Below are 26,855 nucleotides of genomic sequence, written 5' to 3'. Positions count from 1 at the left end.
CCTGACGTTGGTAAACCTTTTGAGGTTTATTGTGATGCTTCTCATCTAGGTTTGGGTTGTGTGTTAATGCAAGAGAAGAAGGTTGTGGCTTATGATTCAAGACAACTTAAGGTGCATGAGAGAAACTACCCCACTCATGACCTGAAGTTGGCGGCTATTGTGTTTGCCTTGAAGATTTGGAGACATTATCTCTACGGTGCTCAGTTTTGAGTATTTAGTGACCACAAGAGTCTCAAGTATTTATTTGATCAGAAGGAGTTAAACATGAGACAAAGAAGGTGGAATGGAATTCCTGAAGGATTATGACTTTGAGCTTTTGTATCATCTGAGGAAGGCGAATGTAGTGGCTGATGCCTTGAGTAGGAAGGCAATGCATACTACACCTAATGATCAAGGAGATGGAACTGTTAAGGGATATGAAGCTGCAGATGGAGTTAGGATCCGAGTTCATTAGGTGTAGTACTCTGACTATATCTAGTGATTTCTTGGACTCAGTCAGAGAGAGACAAATGTTAGATGTCAGTTTGAACAGAGTGAGAGAACAACTTGGATCAGATGAAGCGAAGGATTTTGCTTTGGGAAATGATGGTATACTGCGGTTTCAGGGCAGAGTGTGTGTGCCTGACGATGTTGAGGTGAAAAGGTTAATCATTGAGAAAGGACACAAGAGTCGTCTTAGTTTGCATCCCGGCATGACTAAGATGTATCAAGACCTCAAGGAAACCTTTTGGTGGCAGGGAATGAAGAAAGATGTAGCTCAGTTTGTATCAGCCTGTCTGACATGTCAGAAGGCGAAGGTGGAGCATTAGAGACCCGGTGGAATCCTACAACCCTTAGAAATACCAGTGTGGAAATGAGATAGCATCTCTATGGATTTTGTGACCCATTTTCCATGAACTTTTAGGGGGCATGACACCATCTAGGTTATAATGGTACGACTGACCAAGAGTGCTCATTTCTTGGCGATGAATTTGAGGATGTCTATGGCCAAGTTGACCCAACTATACATTAAGGAGATTGTGAGGTTGCATGGAGTACCTTCAAGCATAGTTTCAAACGGAGATCCGCGGTTCACTTCCCGGTTTTGGCAGACATTGCAGAGTGCTTTGAGAAGTAAGTTGACCATGAGTTTAGCCTGCCATCCTCAAACCGATGGCCAGTATGAAAGAACAATCATGTCACTTGAAGACTTGCTGAGAACATGTGTGTTGGATCATTTGGGTGCTTAGGATGAAATACTGCCTTTGATAGAGTTCACTTACAACAACAATTTTCATGCGAGCATTGGCATGGCGCCATATGAGGCTCTTTATGGCAGAAAGTGTAGGACTCCTCTATGTTGGTATCAAGATGGGGAAGCAGTGCTTATCGGACCAGAGTTGTTAGAACAGACCACTGAGCAAGTGAGAATGGTGAGAGATAGAATACAAGCCTCTCAGAGTAGGCTGAAGGCTTATGCAGACCGTAGGAGGAGACCCTTGGAATTCACAGTTGGAGATCACGTATTCTTGAGGGTGACCCGAACCATTGGTGTGGGAAGGCCTTTCCGCTCAAGGAAGCTTTCTCCTAAGTTTTTGGCCCTTATCAGATCTCGAGGAGGATTGGTCTGGTGGCTTATGAGATTGCATTGCCTCCCTAGTTGGCAAATCTCCATCCGATTTTTCACGTGTCATAGTTGAGGAAATACGTGTTTGATCTGTCTCATGTGTTGGAAGTCGAGGATATGCAGATCAAGAGAATCTCACTGTGGAAGTACCACCAGTGGCTTTAGAGGATAACCGAGTAGAGGAATGTCGAGAAAAACTAATCAGTCTCGTCAAAGTCATCTAGGATCGAAGAACAGGTGACTCTACTTAGGTGTTAGAGGAGGATATGAGGAAGTCACATCCGCATCTGTTTTCTGGTGAGTCTTTATTTTCGAGGTTGAAAATTTTTGTTGTTGGGGAGAATGTAAGGCCTAATTATTTCTGCCCCAATATTTTAGGGTTGTCTTAAACCAATTGGGCCTAAAGGCTAGCCCATAGGGTGCCAAGGCCCTTAAAGTAGTCAAGGTCTCCCATTCAGCCATCATTTTGCAAAACAACCCCTTATCATACGCTCTCTTTTCCTTTTAGAACTCTCTGCTAGGGTTTGGTACCATCTTGGTTAAGCTAACTCAAAACTCAGCTCATACTCACGTAAGTTGATTCTCTAATCGCAACTTCTATGTTTCTGACTCTATGGTCATGATTCTAGCTAGGGTTTCACCTTAGTAACCCATTCTGAACTTGTCTTGCCATTTTTTTTCCAGTTCGTGAATCTGCTCTGAGGTCCGTCGTACTCACTAGCTTGGGGTCGAGGTGTTCTTCTAGCTATTTCCAGGTAAGGGAAGCTAGACCTTTTTTGTGCTTGAAGTATGTGGTTTGTTTCCATCTATTTTGTGCGTAAAATAATATCGAAAGTGATTGTATTCGTGTATGAATGATCTGTATGGGAGTGCTTGGCTGTTTTGGTTTGGAGGCGTAGAACAATGGGAGGGAATTGCTATTTTCACCCAAGCGAACTCATCTCCCATAGGCGAGAGTAGCAAAACCTCGCCCAAGAGTTTTGCTCGAATACTCGCTCAGGCAAGCGAATTGGATTTTAAGCGAAAGACCATCTTGCTCCGGCGAGATGGCCTCGCCTAAGCGAGCATTCGCAAAACCTCTCAGGCCCTCTGTTGCGATCTCGCCTAAGCGAGAGTCTACCGCTTGAGTGAGAGCACTGCTCTCGCCTAAGCGATGGCTCTTGGCTTAAGCGAGATTTGATGCATGCCACACTATTTTCCTTACATGATTGTTATTAATCATTTGATTGATTGGTTCGCTCTATTTAAAGTGTGAGGCATGTGAATATGCATGAAATATTTGAGGTTATGAATTGGATTGATGTGTTGGTATGGTCTTGGCATGTAAAACAAATGAGATGGTTGGTAATGAAAGTGGAATGGTGTTGGTATGAGGTATGATTCTATATTAATGGATGAAACATGATGCTGGTATGTTTAGGGTGTAATTCCACGATAGTTTTGTAATGGTGCCTCATTAGTTAGGGTGTAATTATTGACATGAGAAGCCAAGGTAGTTTGCTTCTTGAAGATTTGATGAAGATTGAATGAAGCTCTTTTGAACTATCTTGAAGCCATTACCATTGGAATGAAGCCTACATTGATGAAGGAAAGGAGATTTGATGATATCCATGGTGATCAAGGCTGGAACTTGTGCTCTTCATGTAGTTACATCATTATGAAAGTGTATTTGTAGTTTGTAATTCATGTTGTAGACCTTATAGCATTAATTAGATGTAGTTTGGTCTTTATTGTGTTTTTAATCTGTTGAATGGTTTTTCAATAGGTTAAAATGTCTCTTTTAATCTGTTGAATGACTTTTTAACAGGTTAAAAGGTTGGCTGCAGTAGTCTTAAACTGCAAAGTCAAGCTAAGGTTGCCTTGACAAACTGGATGTAGCTCAGGTTTGAGTGAACCAGTATAAAAATCTCGTGGTGTCCTCTCCTCTCTAACCTTTCTCTCTTGCATTTTCATTTTAAAGTTTCTAGAACTCGTGCTTTAATCATCTTTTTCATATTTTTGCATGTTTTCATGGCATCTGCAGTATTGAGCATGCTTGTATAATCATTTGGAACTGGTCTTGATCATTCTTGAGCATTTTTTCTGGTTTAAAATTCAAATTCATATTTCTGCATTTTTCCCAGTATTTCAGTCGACTGTTTTTCAATTTCAATCGATTGATTATACCATAACAGAATCTGTTTAGTAAAATCAATATGTTAACTCTGTCTTTGATCGATTGAAAGTGTATAGTTCAGTACTGTTTGCATCCTAACTTGGTGATCTATTTGATTCAATTAAAGGTGGTTTTTAGCTTGCAAAGATAACCTAAATTTTTAACTAGCCAATTCAACCCCCCCTTCTTGGCTTTTCAACCATTTCAAAACTAACAGTAATTCCACGAGCCTCTAGGTGAGACCTCATGGTGGTGCCTCAGTTGGTTGGGACCTAATTCCATGACCCCTGTTAGTAGGAGTTCATGGTGCTGCCCCATCTATATAATTTAGTAAGGATTGAAGGTAAGGTTGTATCTTGACTTTAGTGGTGAGAGTAGCAGGAGGTCTGAAACTCATTAAGGGCTAACTTTGTGTGTGGGGGATGGGACATTGTAACAATTAGCTCGGTAAAGCAACTCAGTAGAGCAACTCAGTAGAGCAGGGAAGTCCACCAAAAGTGCAAGCATCCGCTGAATTCGACTAATTATATGTATCTGGATGAGTCATGTCTCGAGTCTTAGTGTATTGTTTGCAAGTCATAACATGATTGGTTGACATATGCCTCTTGAACTATGAAATTTTATGTAATTGTATTATAAACCATTTTTCTGCTCTAGCTTACCTTTTGCTTGTTTGTATGTTCAATGTGTGGTTTTCTCCTTTTGCGATGATCATCAATTTATTGATGTGAGCAGATGTGAGAAATACTCGTGGTCAATAGAGAAATGGTGACTCCGCTGCATAGCTTGCTTGAGTTGGATTTCGTTTAATTAGACCTTCTTTTGGGGCTACGGCCCATGTATTGACTCGTCTTTTAAATCTCAATTTGATTACTGTTGAACTTTGTATCTTGTCTTGTCTTGGCATCATAGTGTGTCGTGGATATTGTAAGGAGTAATGTTTATACTCCAGGATCTTGTCTCTATATTATCTGTGTGACATGTCATTTAATTAAGGTATTTATTTAAATGAGGTGTTACATAAAATGTAGACATACTCTGAAACATAGTTCCATATAAAATAAATACAACATAAAATTGATATTAAATATTTTACTTAGAAACACATGTAGATTTTTTTTATTAACAAAGCATTAATTAATTAATAGTATGATATATTGAAAACATTTTTATATATAAATTATTGGATAATAAATTGTGTAATAATAGTCAAATATATAAATGATTGTAGGTTTAAGAACTTGTTTTAAGTAATATTTGGATACATAAATATATGTAGTAGAAATATTAAAATGAAATAAAATTATAAGAGCTATTAAAATAATAAAAAATTTATCTACTATAAAACATATCCGTAATAAAAATATTGAAATTAAATAAAACAGTAATATTTATTAAAATTAAAAATATATCAATTATAAAATGAAATAAAAAATAGTTAATTATATTTTTAATATCAAAATAAATAATAATAGATAAAATCAAATTAAATATATTAAAAAAATTATCTACTTAGATTTCTAAACAATTTAATATTGAGAGTACCATGAAATCATTCAATTTCCAACTCCGAGGTAAATCTTTGGCTAGTTTTCTATAAAAAGGAATTATCATACATTTTATAATATAGGACCATTGGGATGGAAAATTTGGTTATTCAACACATAAAACTAACAATATGATGCAACCTTTATCTACTTGATTAAGTGGAAAATAAGCTATAACATGAAGAAAATGTTATGATAGCTTTTGAGATAATAGCTACCTGATTCCTTCTTTAATAATGTCATGAATTATAAAATCAAAACAAAGTTTAGTTTGACCAAGAGTTGCATTAGGGTATAAACTATACTGATATATAATAGATGCAATCAAGCATACCATATGAGATAAAAATCTAAAATGGTACATTTAGTACAATTAAAACATTAAAAAATATAAAATTGGACTTATATAATTGTATTGTAAAAAGAATTCAACTTTTGCTCCTAGAAAATGAATCCAATGGTTGACACAACAATGAGCTAATGAACAAATCATGTGTTGTCATTCATGACAGAGGTTCAACTATCCTCAACTACATATTCAGACTAAGTGAGAGACATCGAGAAAGAGTTACCAATATCTTGAAAAGTTGGGTATTAGGCATAGTTAAAGTATATGGAATACTCAGACAACATATCTCGTGATTTCAACTGTTGGAGCAAATAATTATCCATATTATCAATGTAGGGATCATTTTCATCGTTCTTCTCATCCAGAACATTCACCATTTGTCCTTCCACACAAAACCTCTAAAATCAAGATACCAAACATGTACCCCACTCTTCCAACCAATTTTGTGGTGCTAGCAACATGACCATGGTTGTGCATTCTGGCTAACCCAAAATGACCAAGCCTTCTTTCATATCCTTATCAAGCAAAACATTGTTGGCCTTGATGTCCCTATGCAGAACCAATGTCTAATGAATAAAAAATGGATACTTATGAACCTAGCTTATTTACAATGGCAAAACAATAGGCAAGAGATTCATTTATTTGCACTATGGTTTTTCATCCCATCTACTCTTGCGCTTTCTACTATTGCCACTTTGAGGATTTTCATGTTGCCCATTCATCTTTTCAATTGGTTCAGATGATTTTGGAATTGGAAACTGGACATTCCTTATCCTCATCACTACCATTACCGGTCCATTCATAGTAACCTTCACGCCTATGACTTGAAATAAGGTTAAATGCTTTTGAAGATTGACCACAATGCTATCACTCATTCCTTTCATATTATCTGCAACCTTTTGCTCATTTTCTTACTTAATGATGCCTTGTTCAAGTACTTCCACAACACCTACAAATTGACAAATTTAGCATAAGCATAAGCAAAAGAAAAGTCAAAGTTAATGTTCCTTTACTTTTCTAGAAAATTAGACATTTTTCTCAAAAGTGATGCAATTAAACAACAAATATCTTATGTTTGAATTATAGAAGAAACTACAAGCTCCATCTTATTTGGTTCAGTTTAATGAATATAAATACCATAAATAAGTCTAGTGAGTAAATATTTATATAGGAATTGAAGTTCAGAACCCAAGGTAGTTGAAAACTATTATTTATATAGTTATTTATCAAAATAAAACTATTAATATACGTGCTTCTTGATATATATATATATATATATATATATATATATATATATATATATATATATATATATATATATATATATATATATATATATATATATATATATATATATATATATATATATATATATATATATATATATATATGAAACATATTCATAATAAACATCAACATAAGTAACTACTACATCACAACGCATGATTGTATCCAATAGATTCTATCTATAAATGACTAGATACTACTACATCACAAAGAATACATCCATTTAAATATCATGTCTTGTTTTATAACTCAAGTAATTTCAATTTAGCTTTATCACATTAATGGGGTTGGTAAAATTGCCATTAACATAGATTTGGATGGTATACCGCACTTGAATCCTTTATCAATGTAGAAAACTTTCCAACTATAGGTAATATAGCATTCTATTGATCTTCTATGAGCACATCTTACACTACACTAGATGAATCCATCAAAATTCACCAAATAGTAATTTTTGTGACTCCTACTCAGTGCCTTTGATGCAAACTCTGCCATCACATACTGATAATATTATATATAGTTAGCTTATACAAAATGTAAAAAAAAAATTACAAAAAACAAAGGCTTTGGGAGATTGGAAAAGAAGATACCAATGATGAGCATTTCATAAGAAAACAAAAGCTTCTCAGTTGAGAAGTAAAATTAATCAGGATCTCACCCACAATTTAATGTGGTTTCAATAACGTTTAACCAAGAGTTACTATCAGGGTAGCTTATCTCAGTCCCTGATTAATCTAACAACCTAAAATAAAACAACTTTCCCTTTATGTATTTAACATGAACTATATGATCATCCTTCAATCCATAATTTAATCATTTTCAAAGTCCTGTTGCAGATGACTATTCTACCCCCATTCATTCCTTTCACTCCTAAAACTATGGAGTTGGTTCTTAGGGTATTTCAATTTAACTATACCTTTGACAAAATCCTTAGCCAAAAAAAGTTCAAAAACATATGACAAAGCCATGCTATCCTACATAGGAAAAATGATTACATTTAGTATTCCAACCATAATATTATCCAAATGACCTATTATGAAATTGTACATATTCATGAGAACTACTATGGTAATTTAAGAAAACTTGTGAAATGTTTTCAACCTGATTTTTTTAAATTTCAAATATTTTCTGTTAGAATGGAAGAGAATGCACCAATTGCAACACAATACGCATACCAAAATACAACCTTTAGATTTAAAGCAATACTCCATGACAATCCTAATTGATCAATGTTGATTGTTGGATCATGTGTAATGATTATTCGACCAATTTTTGTTGCTGTTCTTGGCCATTTGGTACTTCAATTACAGTGCACAAAGTGCCCCAAAGTTATCCCCATTGGTGTGTGCATAAAGGCCATCAACTAAGGCTTGCTTTCCCCACTTTTGCTCGCGAGATTTGGCTACATTGTTGTCTAACATTTGTGGTTCAAGCCTTTTGGTCTCGGGACTCTTTCAAAACATCAATTTGAAGACATTTGGTTGCCTATTGTGGCTTGTAATTGTTGTTTCCATCTAGCTTAGCTCTTTCTCTTCAATTTGGTCACTTATTTTGGCATTTTTGGAGCATCCTAAGTTACCTAATTTTCCTCCCAAAGTTCACTAAATTTTTGGTGTTCTCGGGATTGCTTCTTCTTTGTCATTCTTAGTGCACCAACTTTATTGCATTCTAAACTTGTGAGCTTGGCCTACTTAGGTGTCGTGGGGAACCACAAGGTGTTCAATCCCATCTCCTAAGTAGAACCTTTTGATACTATATAGTGAGCGTTTTAGTAGTAAGTGTGTTGAAAGTTCTAAGAGCTTTCTCACCTTACTTTAGGCCACATAACTTATATTCATGTTTTCTTGCAATACGTTTTAGAGGCTTAAGTTGTGAGACCAAAGTCTCTCATATTTTTTCCATTTAGGGGTCTGCATTTAGTGTGCTAGTTTTTCCTTTTTGAGTCTTGTTTGTGTGTTTTGTGCTTCGTGCCTCAAGTGATTCTATTTACTTAGCACTTAGACAATTGTGTGCTCTTTAAAACCTTTTGAAAGTGTATCTTGGCAAGGATTGACCTTGGTACTTAAGAAGTCTTAAAGACTTACCTCGCCTAACCTAGAGGTCCACTTATGATTGATTTCATCTTCCACACTTTGTTCAAGTTTCTATATTCTTTTAATCACCATGAGCAATACTTTCTTTAGAAATATCCCTCAACTTTTTTGAGCAACTTGTTTTTCAAAATTGTTTCCAAGATGACTATGTATCCCTATTCTACTTTGCATGATAATTTTTGGGATCGAAATAGTTTGCATTCTAAATATAGTGAGCATTACTTGCATCATAGGGCTATGCATGACATTCCCCACTTTGGTAGCAAAGTAGATCCAATGTCATACTTAGCTTGGGAGAAAAGGATTTAAAAATTGCTTGCATTCAATATTAGGAGTAGTACATATTGTATAATTGATTTGTGCACTTCTAGGTTTATAACACATGCATATGAGTGGTGGCATTCAAGACAGAATCTGGTTCACATTGGTAGAAAATATGCCATTCGAAATTGGAAGGATTTGAGGGCTTGCATGAGGCGACAATTTGTTCCAACTAATTTTAAGAGAACTCAAGCACTCAAACGTGAGTTGAGAAAACTTGTGGAGAGAGGTCTGGATTTCATTGACAATGAGCCACAGTTCTTTCGTCGTGTAGCTAAGTATAAAAAGCGACGTGACATACTCTTGTCAGAAAAAAGAGAAAGAGCATTCCAAAAACAAAGAGAGCAAGAGGAAAGAAAAAAAGTTGAAAAAGAAATGAGAGACAAAGAAGAACGAAAGGTATATGAGATGTTGAGAAAAGAGAAGGGGGAAAAAGAAAGAAAAGAGTATGAAGAAAAAGAGAGAGTAGGACAAGAGGAAGAATTAAAAAGAAAAGAGGAAGATATTAAGAGGAAAGAAGCAAAGGAACTATTTTCTAGGGCAGTAAAGATACAACATCCTTGCATAAACCTCAAGATCAAGATTCCAAAGGGACTGATTCCATCTCTACACTCTACCTTATCTTCCATTAATTCTTTTGTCTTGGTTCTCTGTAAAAATGTTTTTCCACCTTCATTCATTATTTCAAACTCCTCAAAAGATTTTTCAAAACCAAACTTTGACTTAGACTTACCTTTTAGGTTTCAATTAAGTGGGCCGAATCTCACATTTTTCCAAACTTAAAAGCTCATCTTCACACATTTTTTGTCAATATCTACTACATGGTCTTTATGATTTTACTGAAATTATGTTTGATGGTTGTTGCAAATATGTTTTTGATCCTGGTGGAACCCAACTTTAGTTACTGTGAGCCTTAAGCAACCCTCTTGATATGAGGTCAGATCCTCTTCAAGTGGGAGGGAATGATGTGATCCCAACAAGGCTTATAGCTTGAGCCAACGCATAGGCCTAAATCATGCTCAAGGTCCAATTCATGGCCCATATGCATCTCAATCCCAAAGCCCACCAAGAGGCCCAATAACAAGGGGCATGCTTAAAAAGATCCAAGGGCTAAGAGTGATTATGTGTATTTGCTTTCTTATAAAAGCCTAAATTTTAGGCTATTGTAATCACTCTTGAATTTTGCAATAGAAGCATAGTGTTGAGAGTACTCCACCCTATTGCATTTGAAAGTCTCCTTTGCTAGAGGATTGAATCATCTCCTCTAGCCACCCTCTGAATTCCGTGACGACTAGGTTCCTATTCACTCCCCAGAGCAAAAAACATTCATGCATAATTGCAAAACAATTAACTAATTAAGTTAACACACTAATGTTAATGGCATACGCAAGACTTAAACTCAAATCCTCTCAACATAACCAAGTACCCTCAACCACTTGAGCTAGTATTATTACTTGTCATGACTCCTTACATTTATATTAAATAATTATTTATTTAATTATTTAATTTTTCCCGAGTCTTGTTGTTGTTGTGCAAGAAAGGTAGAATGATTGGTTATAAGAAAATGCCATACCATTTGACATTACTTGGTGGTAATATGTTGATGATTACATGTTGTGGTTTTGGAAACATGTGATGGGTTGTTATCTTAGTTAAGGTTTGGTATATATTGTGATAATGTAAGGTGAGTTGGAAGTTGGCAATATAATGTGGTATGATATTTTTTCTGGTTAGTTCACCCTTGTTTTTATGTGTTGTTTGTGTTTGTGTGATGATCGTATAACATTTGTATTATACGAGAGCAAATGTTGATGTAGATGCTAGTGGAGAGATGCATAATTGTGAGGAGCTCATTGGAAAACTTTTGGGAAGTTTTTAATGAGAAGCATTTGGGAATGTTTTCATTTGAATAAGATGTAATAGTTTGACTATTTTAGATGTTTGATTTTTAAATAATTTGTATTAAGTTTTGTTTTGACAACTTAAATCGGTTTGATTTATTTAATAATGTTTTATTTTAGATAATAAAGTTTTATTCGGATGAAAATTTTGTCAAGTGTGTTTTAAAATAAAATGTTGTGAAGTTTTCTATTTTTGGCAAATTATAAATTACTCGTGGCATCTAAAAGGGGTGTTACAATCTTCTTAAGCATGTGTCTCCATCCTTGGTAGACGTCAAGACTACATCATAAACTATCTCTAAATTGTCGCAAGTGATGATATGGAAACCATCATGGTGTTGACAAATCTTTGTTGTCACTAGATTTCTTTTATATAAATAAAAATATTATTTTTAATTTTAGTATATTTAACATTCTCAAATTTATACACACTTATCAATAAAATTTTTACATTTAAAATATTTCTTGAAGACCGTCACTATATCGTGAGCTAATAAAACCTTGTCACTAAAACATTTTCAGTAAATGTATAAAGGTTCTTCTTACCAGGATCTTGAGTGTGGACCTTCGGACATATGACAAGTTCTAAATGGATTAAAGCATCCTAGCGTATGCCCCTAATGACTGGAGTCAAATACCTCGTTATTGAAGAGGAGAAGATCCACATGCAAAAGACTCTTTGACACTTAAGTCCGTAAGAAATACTCTATGTATTTATAGGGTTTCTGGGCACTTTGATGTTTGTTGTAAAAACAAATAATATCAAGAGAATGTCAAATAATATCAACAAATATAATAACTTATCGAATATATGATAATTAGCGGAATAATAACAATAATGTGATACCTTACTTTATATACCAAATTTTCTGTAAATATATGGTATTAAGAAATATCATGATGTAATTAAATTACTAAGATTTAGTCTCATATATGGTTAACATATGAATATTTACACCAACAAATATATCTCATAATATCTTTCAAACATTTTAAGTCAATAAAACTGAATGAACTTTATTGGGTCACATCATTTAATGTATTTTTGAATCAAATCAGATATATACATAAGTCATTTATCATTTCATTATAATATTTTTTTATATTAATTTTTAACCTCATATTATCTTTAACACCTTGACGTAAACAAGATAATACCAATCATATCTTTAGATAATAAAAAATGTCCAAATAATTAAAAAATTAAATTAATTAGAATTCAATTAAAAAAACAAGATAATACCAATCATATCTTTAGATAATAAAACAAAATGTCCAAATAATTAAAAAATTAAATTAATTGGAATTCAATTAAAAATTATAACACTTTTATGTAATCAATATACTAAAAAATTATAATTAAAAATACTTAAATTTAGTAAGAACTTAAGCTTAATTAAAAATTAAAAATTATTAGAAGAAAACTAAAATCTCACAAAAGAATAAAATTGAAATGTTATAACGAGAAAAACACATTTAAACCCAATTTTCCAATGTATAACATATATTATAGTGAGGGAAGGGAGAGATTATTAAGAATAATAAGTATGAATCAAAAATTTCAAATTAGATACAATAGATAAAATTAAACACTATAAAAATATAAAAATAAAGACTCATAATATTATTATTTTAAAATTTTGAAGTAAAAATTATATTATATATATATATATATATATATATATATATATATATATATATATATATATATATAATCACAATTTCTTACATAACCCATATAGGAATATAACTCAACTGAGTGAGCGTGGAAATGGCGACGAGGAGCAATGCAGAGGTTGAGGGTGATGGCGGGAAGAGTAACAACATCGTATGGAACGAAGCTTTGCAGAGGTTCGAGACAGAGGACAAGCAGGCGTTTTTGGAGTACGTGTTGAGAGAGAAGGGGAAGGTCATGGATTTGGTTCACACCTTTGTGCCCCCTTCCAAGAGAGGTCTTGGCTTGGCCTCCCACCTATGCGTCGCTGCCTTTCACCATGCCCAATCGCACTCCTTCACCGTCATCCCCACCTGTTCCTATGTCTCTGTAAGGACCTAACTTTACGGTTAGATTATATTATACCCTTTTGCTTCTTCTTTCTTTTTGTTTCCTCTGTATGCTTGTTTTCATAAGTTCATTGATATGGCATGAAAGCGTTTTAAGGGTTTATCTGTAGATTGAATCTCAATCTTTAGTGAGCCCTTTTGGTAAAACTAAGAGGTATCTGGATGATCTTGTTTCGCATTCAAATACTCCTCCTATTGGATTAGTTCATTTTGGAGTAATGTGATACCTCCAATTACATTTCATTCCCAAGTCGGAAATAAAAAATCAGCCCTTGGTTAAAGGACAAAGTGTGAAACCACATGTATCAACAAAAATTGATAACCAGGGTAAGCTTTGACACAAGGTAAGGTTGTGGCTTGTTGATGGGTTGGTCATGGGTTTGAATTCAGAATCAGTCTCTTTGCTTAAGAAAGGGGAAGGTAGGTTGCGTACTAGTACCTTCTTCTTTGCATCTACAAATTGAGGAGTCTTTGATACGGGGATATGTTAGTTTATAAATTGAGGAGTTTTCTTTACATTTGCTAGCCCTTCACTTTAGTATGTGATCTTGTTCTGCATAGGCAATTCTTGTCTACTTGGCCTCCAAGCACTTTGCTTTGTAACAAAGTTTTAAAATGGTCCGTGACTATGATTTTGGGGCACAATTTGGGAGTTAAGCATCATAAACTCAAGTTTAGATCCAATATAAAGACCTACAGTACTACTGAATTTGGTTGTTTTGAAGTATTCATATCAGAAGCTACACCTATGGATAATTTATAACGCCTGAAAGTTGGTTAGCTGGTAATTACAGAACTGCAAGACAAAGTATAGCTTGCCACGGATTAAACGCATGTCCATAAATTTGATGGAAATCTTTGTTTGTATTGTGTTGTCTTATACAATCTTTGTTTGGGTAAGACTATGACAAAGTCTTACCCAAAGGACAATACAAAACAGGATTATTAACTTTACACCTATAAGCAATAGTCTGAGCTTCGCAGCACTTTTTTGAAGTACTTTTTCTTATCGTTGTTTATATGTATTTTAAACGTATCCGTGTCAAATACGTTCTAGACAAAGATATGCAGGCCTGATCCGCGTATCGGTTACTCTATCCGAGAATTTAAGGTTAATACTACTATACTTAGTCTGAAATAGAAGCTTGATAACCCTTATAACCTAAAGTACTAGGATATGTAACTCACTTGGCTTAACTATTAAGTATAGTCGAGTCTAATGTCTGATTCTACAGCTTTTGTAGTGAGTCATGTGACACAGTATTTTTGCTGAACATTGGTTTAGTAAAATATGATCGTCTTAGGTTGTCTTGTAGTACATGTATTTGTTCTTGGTGGGATGTCTTGCAAAAGCCATCTTCACCTAGGAATAGAAACTCATCTGAAGGTTGCGTTTGGTGAAGACTATCTTGGCATCGACTGATGAAAGTCGTCTTGTCTCAGGTCTATCGACTGATGAAGGTTTAGGGTTGTTTTGATTACCCAATTGTGTCTACTGTACTCAGAGAGTAACAATTGAATTGTAATATCTGTTAAGTTCATTTTGTAAAATGAGCGGAGAACTTCTATTGAGTGATACACAATGTGATTCATGGAGAGTTATTTATTACTGTATTGTATACATAGGAACTTGGTACAAAGCATGATGTTGGTTGTTATTTTGTGAGTTGTTGTAAGTGAGCAAACATTCTCTATGTTATGTGAGTAACGATTAAGTTGTAATTTCTGTTAAGGTCTTTTCGTAGAATTGAACTACATTACACTTTTATATTTTGATTCTTTTTCCTTCTTACTCCTTTAGTTTTGTTTGTTCTCATTCTTTGCAATATTTGTGTGATGGACGTTTCTATGTATTCCGATGAAGTTGTCGGGTAAAATTTTGACAACAATTTTTATTATCATTCCTTCGATGAATCAATCTTGTTTTCAGTGATTACTTTCAGGTAATATCTAAAATATAGCAGGTAATGAGCTTGAAAAATATAATTATATTTCTTATCATACCTATTTTCGAAAATTGTGAGTTTTACCTTTGTGTTTGCAAGAGCACCGTTGACTCATAATACAGTTCTTAAAATGTGGCAGATCCAGTTTTCCATTCTGGTAACAAAACCCTTTTGCACTTAGCACATGTCCATCTTCTTTGTGCTTTGGTAAACTTATTATGGATCTTCCAAAAAAAGGGATTTTGATAACGAATTATCCTATTATCATAAAAAATATAATTGAATATTTTTATTGTTTTAGATGCTGAGTCAGGTCTAATGTGTATTTGTCATTAGTTATTCTGAATTAAAAACTTGATATTGAGTTTTCTGAATTAATGTGTGATAAAGGTATTTTATATCTTGGGTGTTAGCTCACCATTGTACCTATTGTGTCGTGAATATGCTTTGAGGTTAGAAATATGAGTGAGTTGAAAGTTAATAAACAAGATAAATAATATATAAGAAAAAGAATGTAAAAGTTAATTGTGTTCGAAATTCGAATTTTGAACATGAATGTAGTTTATGTTCACGTTTCGGTCTTTTAACAATTTCTACTGTTTTGCAGGACACATTTCTTCCTCGGAACCCATATTGGAATTCTATTGTGTACTCAAAAGGAGGCAAATCTAGTATCTGAAACTGCTAAGCTCCTAGGCCAGGTTCTTCTGAGGAACCGTTTGTATGATAATTGTTATCTGCTAAACTATTCTTAATTGGCTCTGTCGTTAAACAATAGCAACACTGTTTTATGCTTGTATTGAATAACCTCCGTTTTGTAAAAATAAAATAAAATTTGGGACTAGAAATTCTATATGCAAATTACTACCCTTTTCTTTTATTCTTATTATAATTACATCCATTTTAATTAACACAACTGGCAGATTACATTGTCACACAAAGTAATTTTGTATTAAGTGATGTTAATTATTTCATTATTATCATACCAAAAAGCTAGCTAAAATTATTGTAGAAAAAATAAAAAGAATAATTCCAACAAACACTTCAGAATTAATTATCAATAATTACCGTATAAGAAAAATATTCTTCAAAACTAATTTATATTCAAATATACTTTAGTTTACAAAGATAACACAATTTAAGTTCTTAAGAGAAATAAATATGGAGTACCTCATCATTATTGTTCCACATTCTTAATTTTGAACCATCTTCTTATGTCTTACGTTTTCCATCCTATCCGTTCTTATGTTCTCGAGGCATACAAAGCTGTTATCAAGCTCAAGGCTTTTGCTTCCTACACCACCATGATTTCTTCGTGCACCCCTCAAACTTTCGAAACGACTATTTTACCTTCCATAAAAGTAGTTGCTGGATTACATATTCCAGAAGCTTTCTTTAATAAGTTTTCTGAAATTTCAGAGCAAAATTTTCCGAAAATAATTTTTAAAACGTATGAAATGTGTTCCAAAATAATTTTTTCGGAATGGGATTTCCGAAAAATTTCCCAAAACTCGATATTTTTCGAAATGAGTTTTCCAAAATATCCAATATATGAAATGTATTATGGGAAGACCTTTTAGAAACACATGAAATATGATAATTGATATTATCATGTTTTATTATTTTATTATTTTATTGTTATCCTTTTAGATATTTTATATTTTATTTAATAAAATTGGAAAAGATAAAAGTATTTGGTTTACATATTTAATATTTTGTAGATAAGTGGAAATATCAAGGAAATTAAGAAAAAAATATTAACTGAATTAGATATTGATAAAGTTGGTTATTCCAATACAAGATCAAGTATTAAGTTGTAGGCTCGGTCCAATTCGAGCCATTTGCCCGGCGAAGGTCCTCTCGTCTAGCAAAGGTCCTCTCGTCCAACGAATTGTGTATAACTTGCCTAGCGAGTGAAGTCGCCCAACTAGCTCTAAGTTTCAAAAAATTTATAAATAAGGGGCTTGATAGATGTTAGAATAAACAATCCTTTTAAGAATGGGAACCTCCCCTTTTAGAGAGAGAGGGAAAAATAATTCTTTTAGGGAGTAGGACACTTGACCTTAAAGGAGAGAAGGTAGATGCGCATTCTGAAGGGTAAGAGCATTCATCTTTATTGTTATTCTAGTATTTAGAATGTTCAGGAGTAGCTAGCCCCGTTATTCACAGGGGTTGCATGTAATGTATTCTTAACTCTTTGTGTGAATTTTACTATTTAATATAATTCTTTTTCATCACTCTTGTGTCTTATTCTTGTTTTAACTACATATTCTAGATTGATTCCATATGTGGGAGTACATGGTGATTGAAATATAGTTTGAGAAACTTGATTAGTATAGAACAACTAATAGATTTCATATGCTAGACATAGATGTGGAACATTTAGTCATTCATAACATTAGAATCTTGATCATTAATGTGAACTTATAATAAAAATTGTTAGACATTTTATTATTAAAGTTTACACTTGTTAGTAAGACATTGTGACTTGTTACAAAATGTGTGAATGTTATATAAGGAATTAGAAGTATATTATTTGGTGTTCTTGCTTTGAATTGAATCATGAAATCCAATCTCAATGAAGCCTTTATCATATATTCTTGCACAATATATGTTTGATAAAAATACAAAAAAAGTTTTGTTTTTGTTTTTGTGAAGTTTGTTGTCTAATTGAATTATGATTACAAGAGTTGTTAACCGATGCACAAGTCTCTTGGGAAACGATACTTGGACTTTCTACTTTATTACTTGTGTGATTTAGTACATTTGTTAATCCCGTAACAAAATACGATATGGAAAGAAACTTTCTAGAACATTTTTTTTTTGCTGTTTCTTTCTTCGTAGTAGTAGTGCAAAAATAACAGTGGGGAAAGTACAGACAATGGTGATGTGGTGTGGTTGATGAACACATTTATCCATATTAGTTCATGCAAAAAATTAGTTTTCTCTCTAATGTAAAGGAAAAAATAAGGTGTCAATCCAAAAGATGCAATATCATGGATGAATAAACTTGTGCAAACTTATTTTTGATGGGGAAATATGAATTAAAACTTAAAACTACTTTAAAACTACACTAAGATACAACTATATGATGAATGAATGTTAAACATAAGCTTATATGCAGAACTGATTAATGAAAGTGTGAAATTTCGTGGTTTAACATACTAAAATGAATGTGAAGGATTGGAAGCAATGTATGAACATTTACTATGCATGTTTGAATGGTATGAAATTTATTCTAAAATTTTGAATGACGTAAAACAATGTATAAATGTGAAAACAGAAAGTGTTTGTTAAAATGTCTGACAAAACATAATCCACACAAAGTGTTTGATGGAATGTCAAGGTCAACTGCACATGATGAATAAGCATACAAAAGTTATGAACGTATTCTAAATGCTAACACTACCCTAAAAATACATTTGAAATAGTAAAAGGAACTTGAAATCACAAGCGAAAACCCAAGAAAATGCAACAACGTTTTTTAACACCAATGTGAATGATCAAATTTTTATATAAAACTAAGTGGAATGGTAAACTATACATGCAAGCAAGTGTATGATGATCCTAATTGATTAATGGATCGAAGAATTTAACAAAATAAAAGGCACAATTAAAGATCCTAATTCTAACCTAGCCAAGAAACCAAAATAACAAAATTAACTAATAAAACTGTCAATTGATAATTAAGAATTAAAATTGAAATTTAACTCTTGGAGCACATTTGTAATCATGGAAGAAAGCCAAGAATCATGAAATTAAAGTAAAACAACTTAGAAATCTAAAATTCACACGTTAAAGCAAGCATCAACGTAAACTATTGTCAAAGTGTTTGGTTTAAAACCGAAATTCAGAAATTAAGTCAAACATGGTTGATTCTTGTTCTCACTGTCCCACTATAATTTCTTAATTGGATTCTGAAGTCAGAATAATTTGGTTTGTTCTTTTGATTTATTTTCATCTATGTCTTTTGACTTTTAATCTAGTAAAAGTAATGATTTTTACATTCTAGCAAGTTAGCACAGTGTTAAATCTACATAACATAACAATCGAGTTCAAGAGTTTTTGCATTTTAATTTAGAAGTTACTTTGGTTAATTTTAGAAACTTTCATATGATTGAATGAGTTTTTGCTAATAATTGAGAAATTACTTTGATTAAAGGTGAAAACTCTGATTATAATTAATCAAGAAGTTACTTTGGTTAATTAGTTTTTTACTAGATACAAGAGATAAAAGAATAGACATGATTAGGCATGGTAATATTTCATTGAGAAGTTACTTTGGTTAAATTTACTATGATTAATCTATAAAGTTCTTACTTTTGATTGAGAAATTACTTTGGTTAAAAGTGAGGACGCCAACAAATTAATTGAGAAGTTACATTGATTAATTTGAAATCTTAGACAAGAAATCAATAACAATAATCTTTAGAAAACCAATGATGAATCCTATTTTGAAAAAGTAGTGAAATCAACTTGTTTTCTTTATTATTGTTTTTATCTCTTTTTATCTTTTCAATTATATTTCTTTCTTTCTTTCATTTATTATTTTGTTTATCTTAATCCTCTCATATTTTTATTATTTCATTTAACTAACTCTTTTATATAGTTTTTATAAGAACTAATTTGTTAGAGATCAATTTCGTGTTCGTTGAGAAACGACTTAGGGTTCACTTTACCCTTTCTATTTTTGTTGACTACTTTCTTAACAATACTGAAGTTCTTGTAGATAAGAAGTATTAATTTGATTGTGTCAACGACAACGTTATCAGAAAAATTATAAAGTGATTGATGTTTTAATAAGAACTCTTGTTGGTATAGTGGTCACGGGGTCCTAAATTGCGAGACACATGAAATAATTATTTGAGTGATCTTAGTTATTATTTTATTTATTTTAATTATTTTATTTAATTATATTATGTGGAAGATATGTGTTTCTAAATATGTGGTGTGCATATTATCATGAGAAAGCATGTGGTTTAATGGTTTGTGGTATGTGTTGGTATGAGAGAGAATATGGGTTAGAACCCTAATGGACCTAGATTGGGTGGCCTTTGTTAATTTTTTTCCTCCCTCTCCTATTTTTAGTTAATTGGGTAACTTGCTCTCCCTATTTTTCTTCTTGAAAGCAACTATAGTTGTTGTGATGTTGTTTTTATTCTCGTCACTGCCACAAATTTTAGAAGAAAAAAAAACAGCAAAAATATGGTTTTTTTTATTATTCTTAGATTCTCTCTTAATGTTTAGTAGATACCTTTGGTTTAGGGTTTTTTTTATGTGCTTAGAAGGGAGGAGAGAAAAAAACGGATGGAAAAGGGAGAGAAAATAACATTGGAGGTTGAGGCTTCGAGAAACACGTAGGTTGAAGGCCGCTAACCAGGTAGGGGAAGTTATACCATTGTGTGTTTTTGCTGGATGCGTGTGTTTGCGTATGATATTTTTTCTTAGCAGCTAGGGGTGATCATGGATTGGATTTTTAATGATTCAATCCATATCCATTTCAGATCTAAACAATAAGATTAGATTTTCAATCCAAATCCATTTTTTCATCAGAACTAGTTTGGACTTTTTAAAAATCCAGATCCAAATATTTGGATCTGAATCCATTTTTTATAAAAGAAATTTAAATTGAATTTTCTCAAACATATGTCTGAAGGCCCGACACGATCGAATTTGGCAGAATTATGGACGTGGTCAACTCAACCGAATTTGAACATGGGACCGACTCAGGTGACTTTTGGTTGTTGTCGACTCACCCGAATTTTGGTCGAGGAGGACTTGGTTGCATTCGGCCGAATTTTGGCTAGGGTCATCTCCATCAAATCGAACGAATTTCGGTCGTGGCAAACTCAGTCGAATATTTTCAAATTTTGGTCAAGCCTTACACGATAAAATTTGGCTGCATATGACCGAATTTTGGCCAGGGACGACATGACCAAATACAACCAAATTTAGGCTAGGGTTGACTCGGTAAAATTTCGATTGGGATCGACTTGATTGGATTTGGCCAAAGTTCAACCGGGATTGACTTAGCCTAATACGACCAAATTTTGGCCAGAACCGCCACTACCAAATATGGCCGATAATTGCTATTTTTAGGCTAGTGTCGACTTGGCCAAATTTTGGCCAGGGACAACTCGACTAAATTTCGATCGAGGCTAACACGACTAAATACAACCAAATTTTGGTCGTAGCCAACTTGGTCAAATATGACAAAATTTTGTTTGGGGTGACTCAGCAGAATATGACCAAATTTGAGCTAGGGTTGACTTGACCAAATTTTGATTGGGATGACTCGACTGAATTCAACTAAATTTCGACCAGTGCCGGGTTGGCTAAATACTGCCAAATTTTGACCGCGATCGGCTCGGTTGAAAGGGTTAAATTTCGCCTGGGACCAACTAAGCCCATATACTACCAAATTTCTGTCAAGGTCGACTCGACTAAATTTGACCGAATTTCAGCCGAAGGTGACTAGGCTGAATACGACCAAATTTTGGTCGCGGTCGACTTAGCCCAATGCGATCAAATTTGGGTTGGGGTCGACATGGCCGAATATAGCCAAATTTGGTCTAGGCGGATTGGGCCATATTTTGGCCAGGGTTGACCCTACTAAGTTTAGCTAAGTACGCCAAATTTTGTACAAGGTCGACTTTGAGTTAAGGCATTTCAGTGCTACCAGAGGGTTTTGGGATTTGTGGTTTTGTAGAACACCCCTAGGTGTCTGGGTTTTTGTTTTTGTTAGTTTTCATTCCAGGTCCATGCTTGAGATATTAGCTCTCCCTTTTAACGTTCTAGGACACTGGTACCCTTTAAGTGGATTGTCGCACTTTGACCCGTTTCGTGGGCAACCATACGTAGGTTTCCCTGGCATTACATTTGGATCTCTTTTGTGGAAGAAAGAGTCATGCAAACAAAACCTTTTCTTTTGTAGAAGACTCATTGTGTGTGCAGAATCTCCTTTAGTGAGGCCACTACAAGAAATCAGCTTATTATCTACGCCAATTTTTCATAGGTAATGTTCTCTTTTCGTAGGCAATGCATTGTTATCTACGAATTACCTATGAAGAAAATTTCGTAGGTATTGAGTTGGTAGGTAACTTAATATACGAAATTATGCTTCGTCAATAAAGTACCTACGGATATTATCTACGAAAGGAAGATGTAGATAATTATCTACGAATAACCTATGAATATGATTATCTACGAAAATAGTTGTGGATAATTTACAACTAGAGTTATCTACGAAAGATTTCGTAGATAACTTACCTACGAAGATTTTCGTAGATAAATTACATACGAAAATTTGCGTACGTAACTTAAATATAAAAAAATAAAAAATGATTTTAGAATTCGTGAAATATTATATAGAAATCAATACAATAATTAACAAACTGTGGTGCTTACCTATTATTATATAGAGCATTTGTGTATCATTCTATAGGTCCTATGATCGAACCCTGTTGGCACTTTTTTGTTTACACTATAATTAAATATCCATAATTTAAAACAATAAACCAATTTACAGCTAACTCTTGGGAACCCATTGGCCATTTTTTATTTGCACTATAATTGAATATCCACAGTTTGAAAAAAAAAACTAATAAAAGTATAAACAATAACAACTAACTCTCTCACCTAATAAAAGTATAAACATCAATCATGTAACATAATTAAAAAACAAAAATAAAAGAACATAACATTAAACTCAAATAAAACGAGTATATACATTCAAAATTTACAAAAGAAAGTTATTGATAAAACCTTCTTCACCATCCATTACATGAAGAACACGTTCCATCACTTGGCCAAGCTTTTGAAAGCTCAAATGATTAACATAGTATGACCAAAATGCTTTGAGGTTAGTTATAATCGTGGGAAATATAAAGAGAACAATTCTTAGACAGAAACAATATTGATAATGGTAAGTAAGGTTCCCTTCTTGAAATCTCTCCAAGGGAGAAGCCCTTTACGGTTGAATGTTCATCACTCATCAAGTTGCTTAGTTCACCAACAACAACCTTGTCCCTAGCTGCTAATCCTAGCATCAGACATGGTAAGTTTTATTATCATTTATCACTCATCAAAGTTTGGAACTAAATGCAAATGGCTATACTTTAAAACATTCTTACACTTTTTTACTGATAAATTTGACCTGGAAAATATAACGACAATCAAATTTATACAATACTTATATAGAACTGTATATAGATCATAACTTCGAGATAATTACAAAAGATGATAATAACAAGTTAATTTCATGTAGAAAATATTTGCTAAAGACCATAGTAGTATAGAATGGTTCAATCAAATTAAATGTGAATGGAACATGTTATAATGGTTCAGATTTGATAGTTAAACATAAATGACTTATGCTAATCAACAATATCTGGAATAACAACCTCTATAGATATTATTCTATTTAGACTTTAACCCCACCTACTACAAAAGTTGGATTTCAAAATACTTTCTCTATCATTTTTTTTTCAGAAAATTAACAAAATACAAAATATATAGGAAGTGAAAACACCACACAGAGAAAACTATGTAACATGTTAATTATATGCTTCTGAATTAATTTGATAAAGATAGTAAGTATTATATAATTCTTTGTATCTCAAATTTGCTAGGAATAGTTCTATAATGTTTTAATTTTTGTTAAATGTTTCCCTTTATCTTATATAAAAATATAATATCTCACAGTTTTTTCTATTGATGACCTGCTTACTAGAGTTTTCATTAAGTCTCCCAACCTAAACCATATTCTATTATCAAAACATAATTGCGACACATATGATCACAGATTCATGCATAAAAGTAATTGAGAAAATTAAAGTTTCAACAAATTTTAGTGGTCCCGAAACAAACTCTAAAACAGAGCAACCAATTTTTGTCACAATTGAATAAGAACAAATTATTATAAGAATAACCACTATGAGGAACTAAATAGGAAGACTCATTAAAAATATACTGGTAATATCCACATAGCACTTTGTCTATGTGCTGAAGAATAGAGCTTTGATCATTGGGATCAATATCCAACTCATCTTTTAGTGTTACGTGTATTAAAAAGATTAGAATGAATATTGAAGAACTATTATTATGTGAGAAACAATGGGGCTGTAATCCCACAAAAAAAAATCTTTTATATTTAAAATACTAATGAACATTCAAAGGCTAGTAAAATTAATCAGCCTTGGTACGAGTTACAGTGTTATTCATATATCATCATAAACATAAATTTTATCAAGTTCTATATAAAAAGCAAGATAGGAATATTGATCAAAACAACCTTGAAGCAAATGATATTATACTTACATTTGAATCTGTTGTGAAGTTAAAATATTGAAACAAGATTGCCACCAACTCCTCCCCAAGATCTTCCTCCGAAAGTGCGTCAATGTCGAACTCCTTCCTCCATTAGATATTGCTTTGAACCATCACAAGAGCATGCACGCGCTCAATACTTTTAAAAGAACGACGACAATCCTCTAGTTCTTCAAGAGAGCGACACCCTAGAAGAACACTTTGCCTTCCTCCTTTTACTCCAACTCCTTCCTTCTCCAGATCTTTCATGCCCTTTCATTCCGAATCAAAACCCCTATTTCTCTCATTCAATATAGAATAGAGAATAATATAGGCTTAGGACAAAAGAGAATAGCGAAAACAGTTTAGGATTTCTCAAGAATGGAATGAATGGACTTGCTATACACGACGGCTAATGGAGGAGGAAGGCCTCGGGAACAAAGACTCTGGCGGTGGCAAAGAGAAATGTCGTGACGTCGTAGTGGTTAGCGTCTTCGAACATGACCTTTTGAAAGGAGGAGGTTTTGTCCCAGTAACCGGAGCCACAAAACGAATATTTTTTATCATTGGTGGAAGCGGTGCATGGCCTGGACGAAGTCGCCGGAAGATGAGGAGGCATGGAGAGGGTTTGGTAGTTGGAGAAGAAAAATAGATAAGATAGGTTGCTCTTAAGTTAAATCGACAAACGAATTCTTATGTATGAATATTTTTTGTATATAAGTTTTCTTAAAATATTTTTTATATATATTTATATGTGATATTTATTTTTTACGTTAAATTTTGTTAGGTAATTTTGTATGAAAATTTCTACCAAAAAATTGTTATGTTTATCTATGAAATTTTCGTATATAACTTCTTTATTTTTTTTACCTACGAACATTAATGTTATCTATGAAATTTTTTTCGTAGATAAAACAAAGTTATCTATGAAAAAAATTTCGTAAATTATTTTTCCTTGATAATAGACAATTTTCTTGTAATGGGTCCGAGGTGGGAACTTTCTACCAATTTTCACATTGATGCAACTTTTGGTGTGTTTGTGTCTCTTTTGCTTTTTATCACATATTTAGGTATTGGAAAATTATATATCGACATCCACTTTTTGACAACTTCTCTCACAACCTTACGTGGCTCTGACACTGCATTTTATTTTTAATTTTTATATTTGACAAGGTAGACAAAGGGGGTTTGAAAGAAATATTTCTTTGAAAGAAAGTAGGAGGTAGAAAGGCAAAACGCGAGCGTCATCTTTTTCAACCAGTCTTTGTCATCCTCAATCACATTTCTTCGTCTTCAACCTCGTGTTGTTCTAAAACCCGTATTCTTCTTCACATCCCTTCTTCTTCAAAATCATTTAGTCGTTGCAAGTGTGTGAGTTATCCCACGAAAGCTTCGATACGACCACCTCTGTATCCATTGGTGCGAAAAGGAGGGATTTTTGTGGTGTTTGTAGTGACGTGGTCTTTGTAGTGTCGTGAGTTGGTGGTTGTCGTCTTTGTGGTGGAATTTAATCGGATCACTTGTTTGAAAGGGGAAAAGTGTGTGGTGGCAAGATATAATTTTTTTTTTTGCATATTAGTTGTGATTTTATTTTTTGTAAAAAGCAAAGAAAAAGATGGGTTTTTGTTTGAAATTGGGGTTGGGGTTAAGTTTCAATCTTCTTATTTTGTTTAGGATTTTGTTTATATCATCTTATTTTGTTTGTTTTTTTGCCCTTTTTGTGGATTCTTCTTATATCACATTGAGTGTAGAAAACATCTTTTTTGACTGCATTGTGTTTTTGGTTGTACGAACTGTGTATACTTGACTTCATTACTTTTCCTTGAAATGACTGGTAAACGGAAACAGAATGCATCAGTGCAAAAGTTAGAGAAGTCAGTCAGTGAAAGATTTGTATTGTTAGCTTTCATATTCCTTTATTTAATCCATTGTTAGTATTATGTGCTTACTTAAGAGTTAATAACTATGAAGCCATGGTCTATGATTTGCACATTACATATCCATATTCATTGTAGTTAAGCAGGGATGATTTTTAGTTGTTGGTTTATTGAGTAAACTCTAAACCCATAAATGTGCTTACTTATGACTTAACAAATGCTAACCCATAGTTTATGATTTGCACATTCGATATCCATGTTAATTATAGTTGAGCAGAGATGATTTTCAGTTGTTGGCTTGTGTAGTAAACTGTAAACCCAATTATGTGCTTACTAATGACTTCATAATTGTCACCCATGGTATATGATTTCCACATTAGATATTCATGTTAATTATAGTTGA

The 26,855-nt window shown here is 33.1% G+C and overlaps 2 protein-coding genes across 2 annotated transcripts; both read left to right on the top strand.

Moving 5' to 3' along the window:
- Positions 1-983: 983 nt before the first annotated feature.
- Positions 984-1,830, top strand: LOC114194975. Its single transcript, XM_028085375.1, has 3 exons — positions 984-1,113; positions 1,351-1,609; positions 1,716-1,830. The coding sequence occupies exons 1-3, from the start codon at positions 984-986 to the stop codon at positions 1,828-1,830; spliced, it is 504 nt and encodes a 167-aa protein (XP_027941176.1).
- Positions 1,831-12,989: 11,159 nt separating this feature from the next.
- LOC114193826 (acetyltransferase At1g77540-like) lies at positions 12,990-16,117 on the top strand. Its single transcript, XM_028083769.1, has 2 exons — positions 12,990-13,303; positions 15,877-16,117. Exons 1-2 carry the CDS (start codon positions 13,031-13,033, stop codon positions 15,946-15,948), a joined length of 345 nt encoding a protein of 114 aa, XP_027939570.1. The 5' UTR covers positions 12,990-13,030; the 3' UTR covers positions 15,949-16,117.
- Positions 16,118-26,855: the final 10,738 nt, after the last annotated feature.

Source organism: Vigna unguiculata, chromosome 8 (genome assembly GCF_004118075.2).
Source record: "Vigna unguiculata cultivar IT97K-499-35 chromosome 8, ASM411807v1, whole genome shotgun sequence".
In the NCBI taxonomy this organism is placed as follows: Eukaryota; Viridiplantae; Streptophyta; class Magnoliopsida; order Fabales; family Fabaceae; genus Vigna; species Vigna unguiculata.
This window is presented reverse-complemented; position numbering and strand designations above follow the sequence as displayed.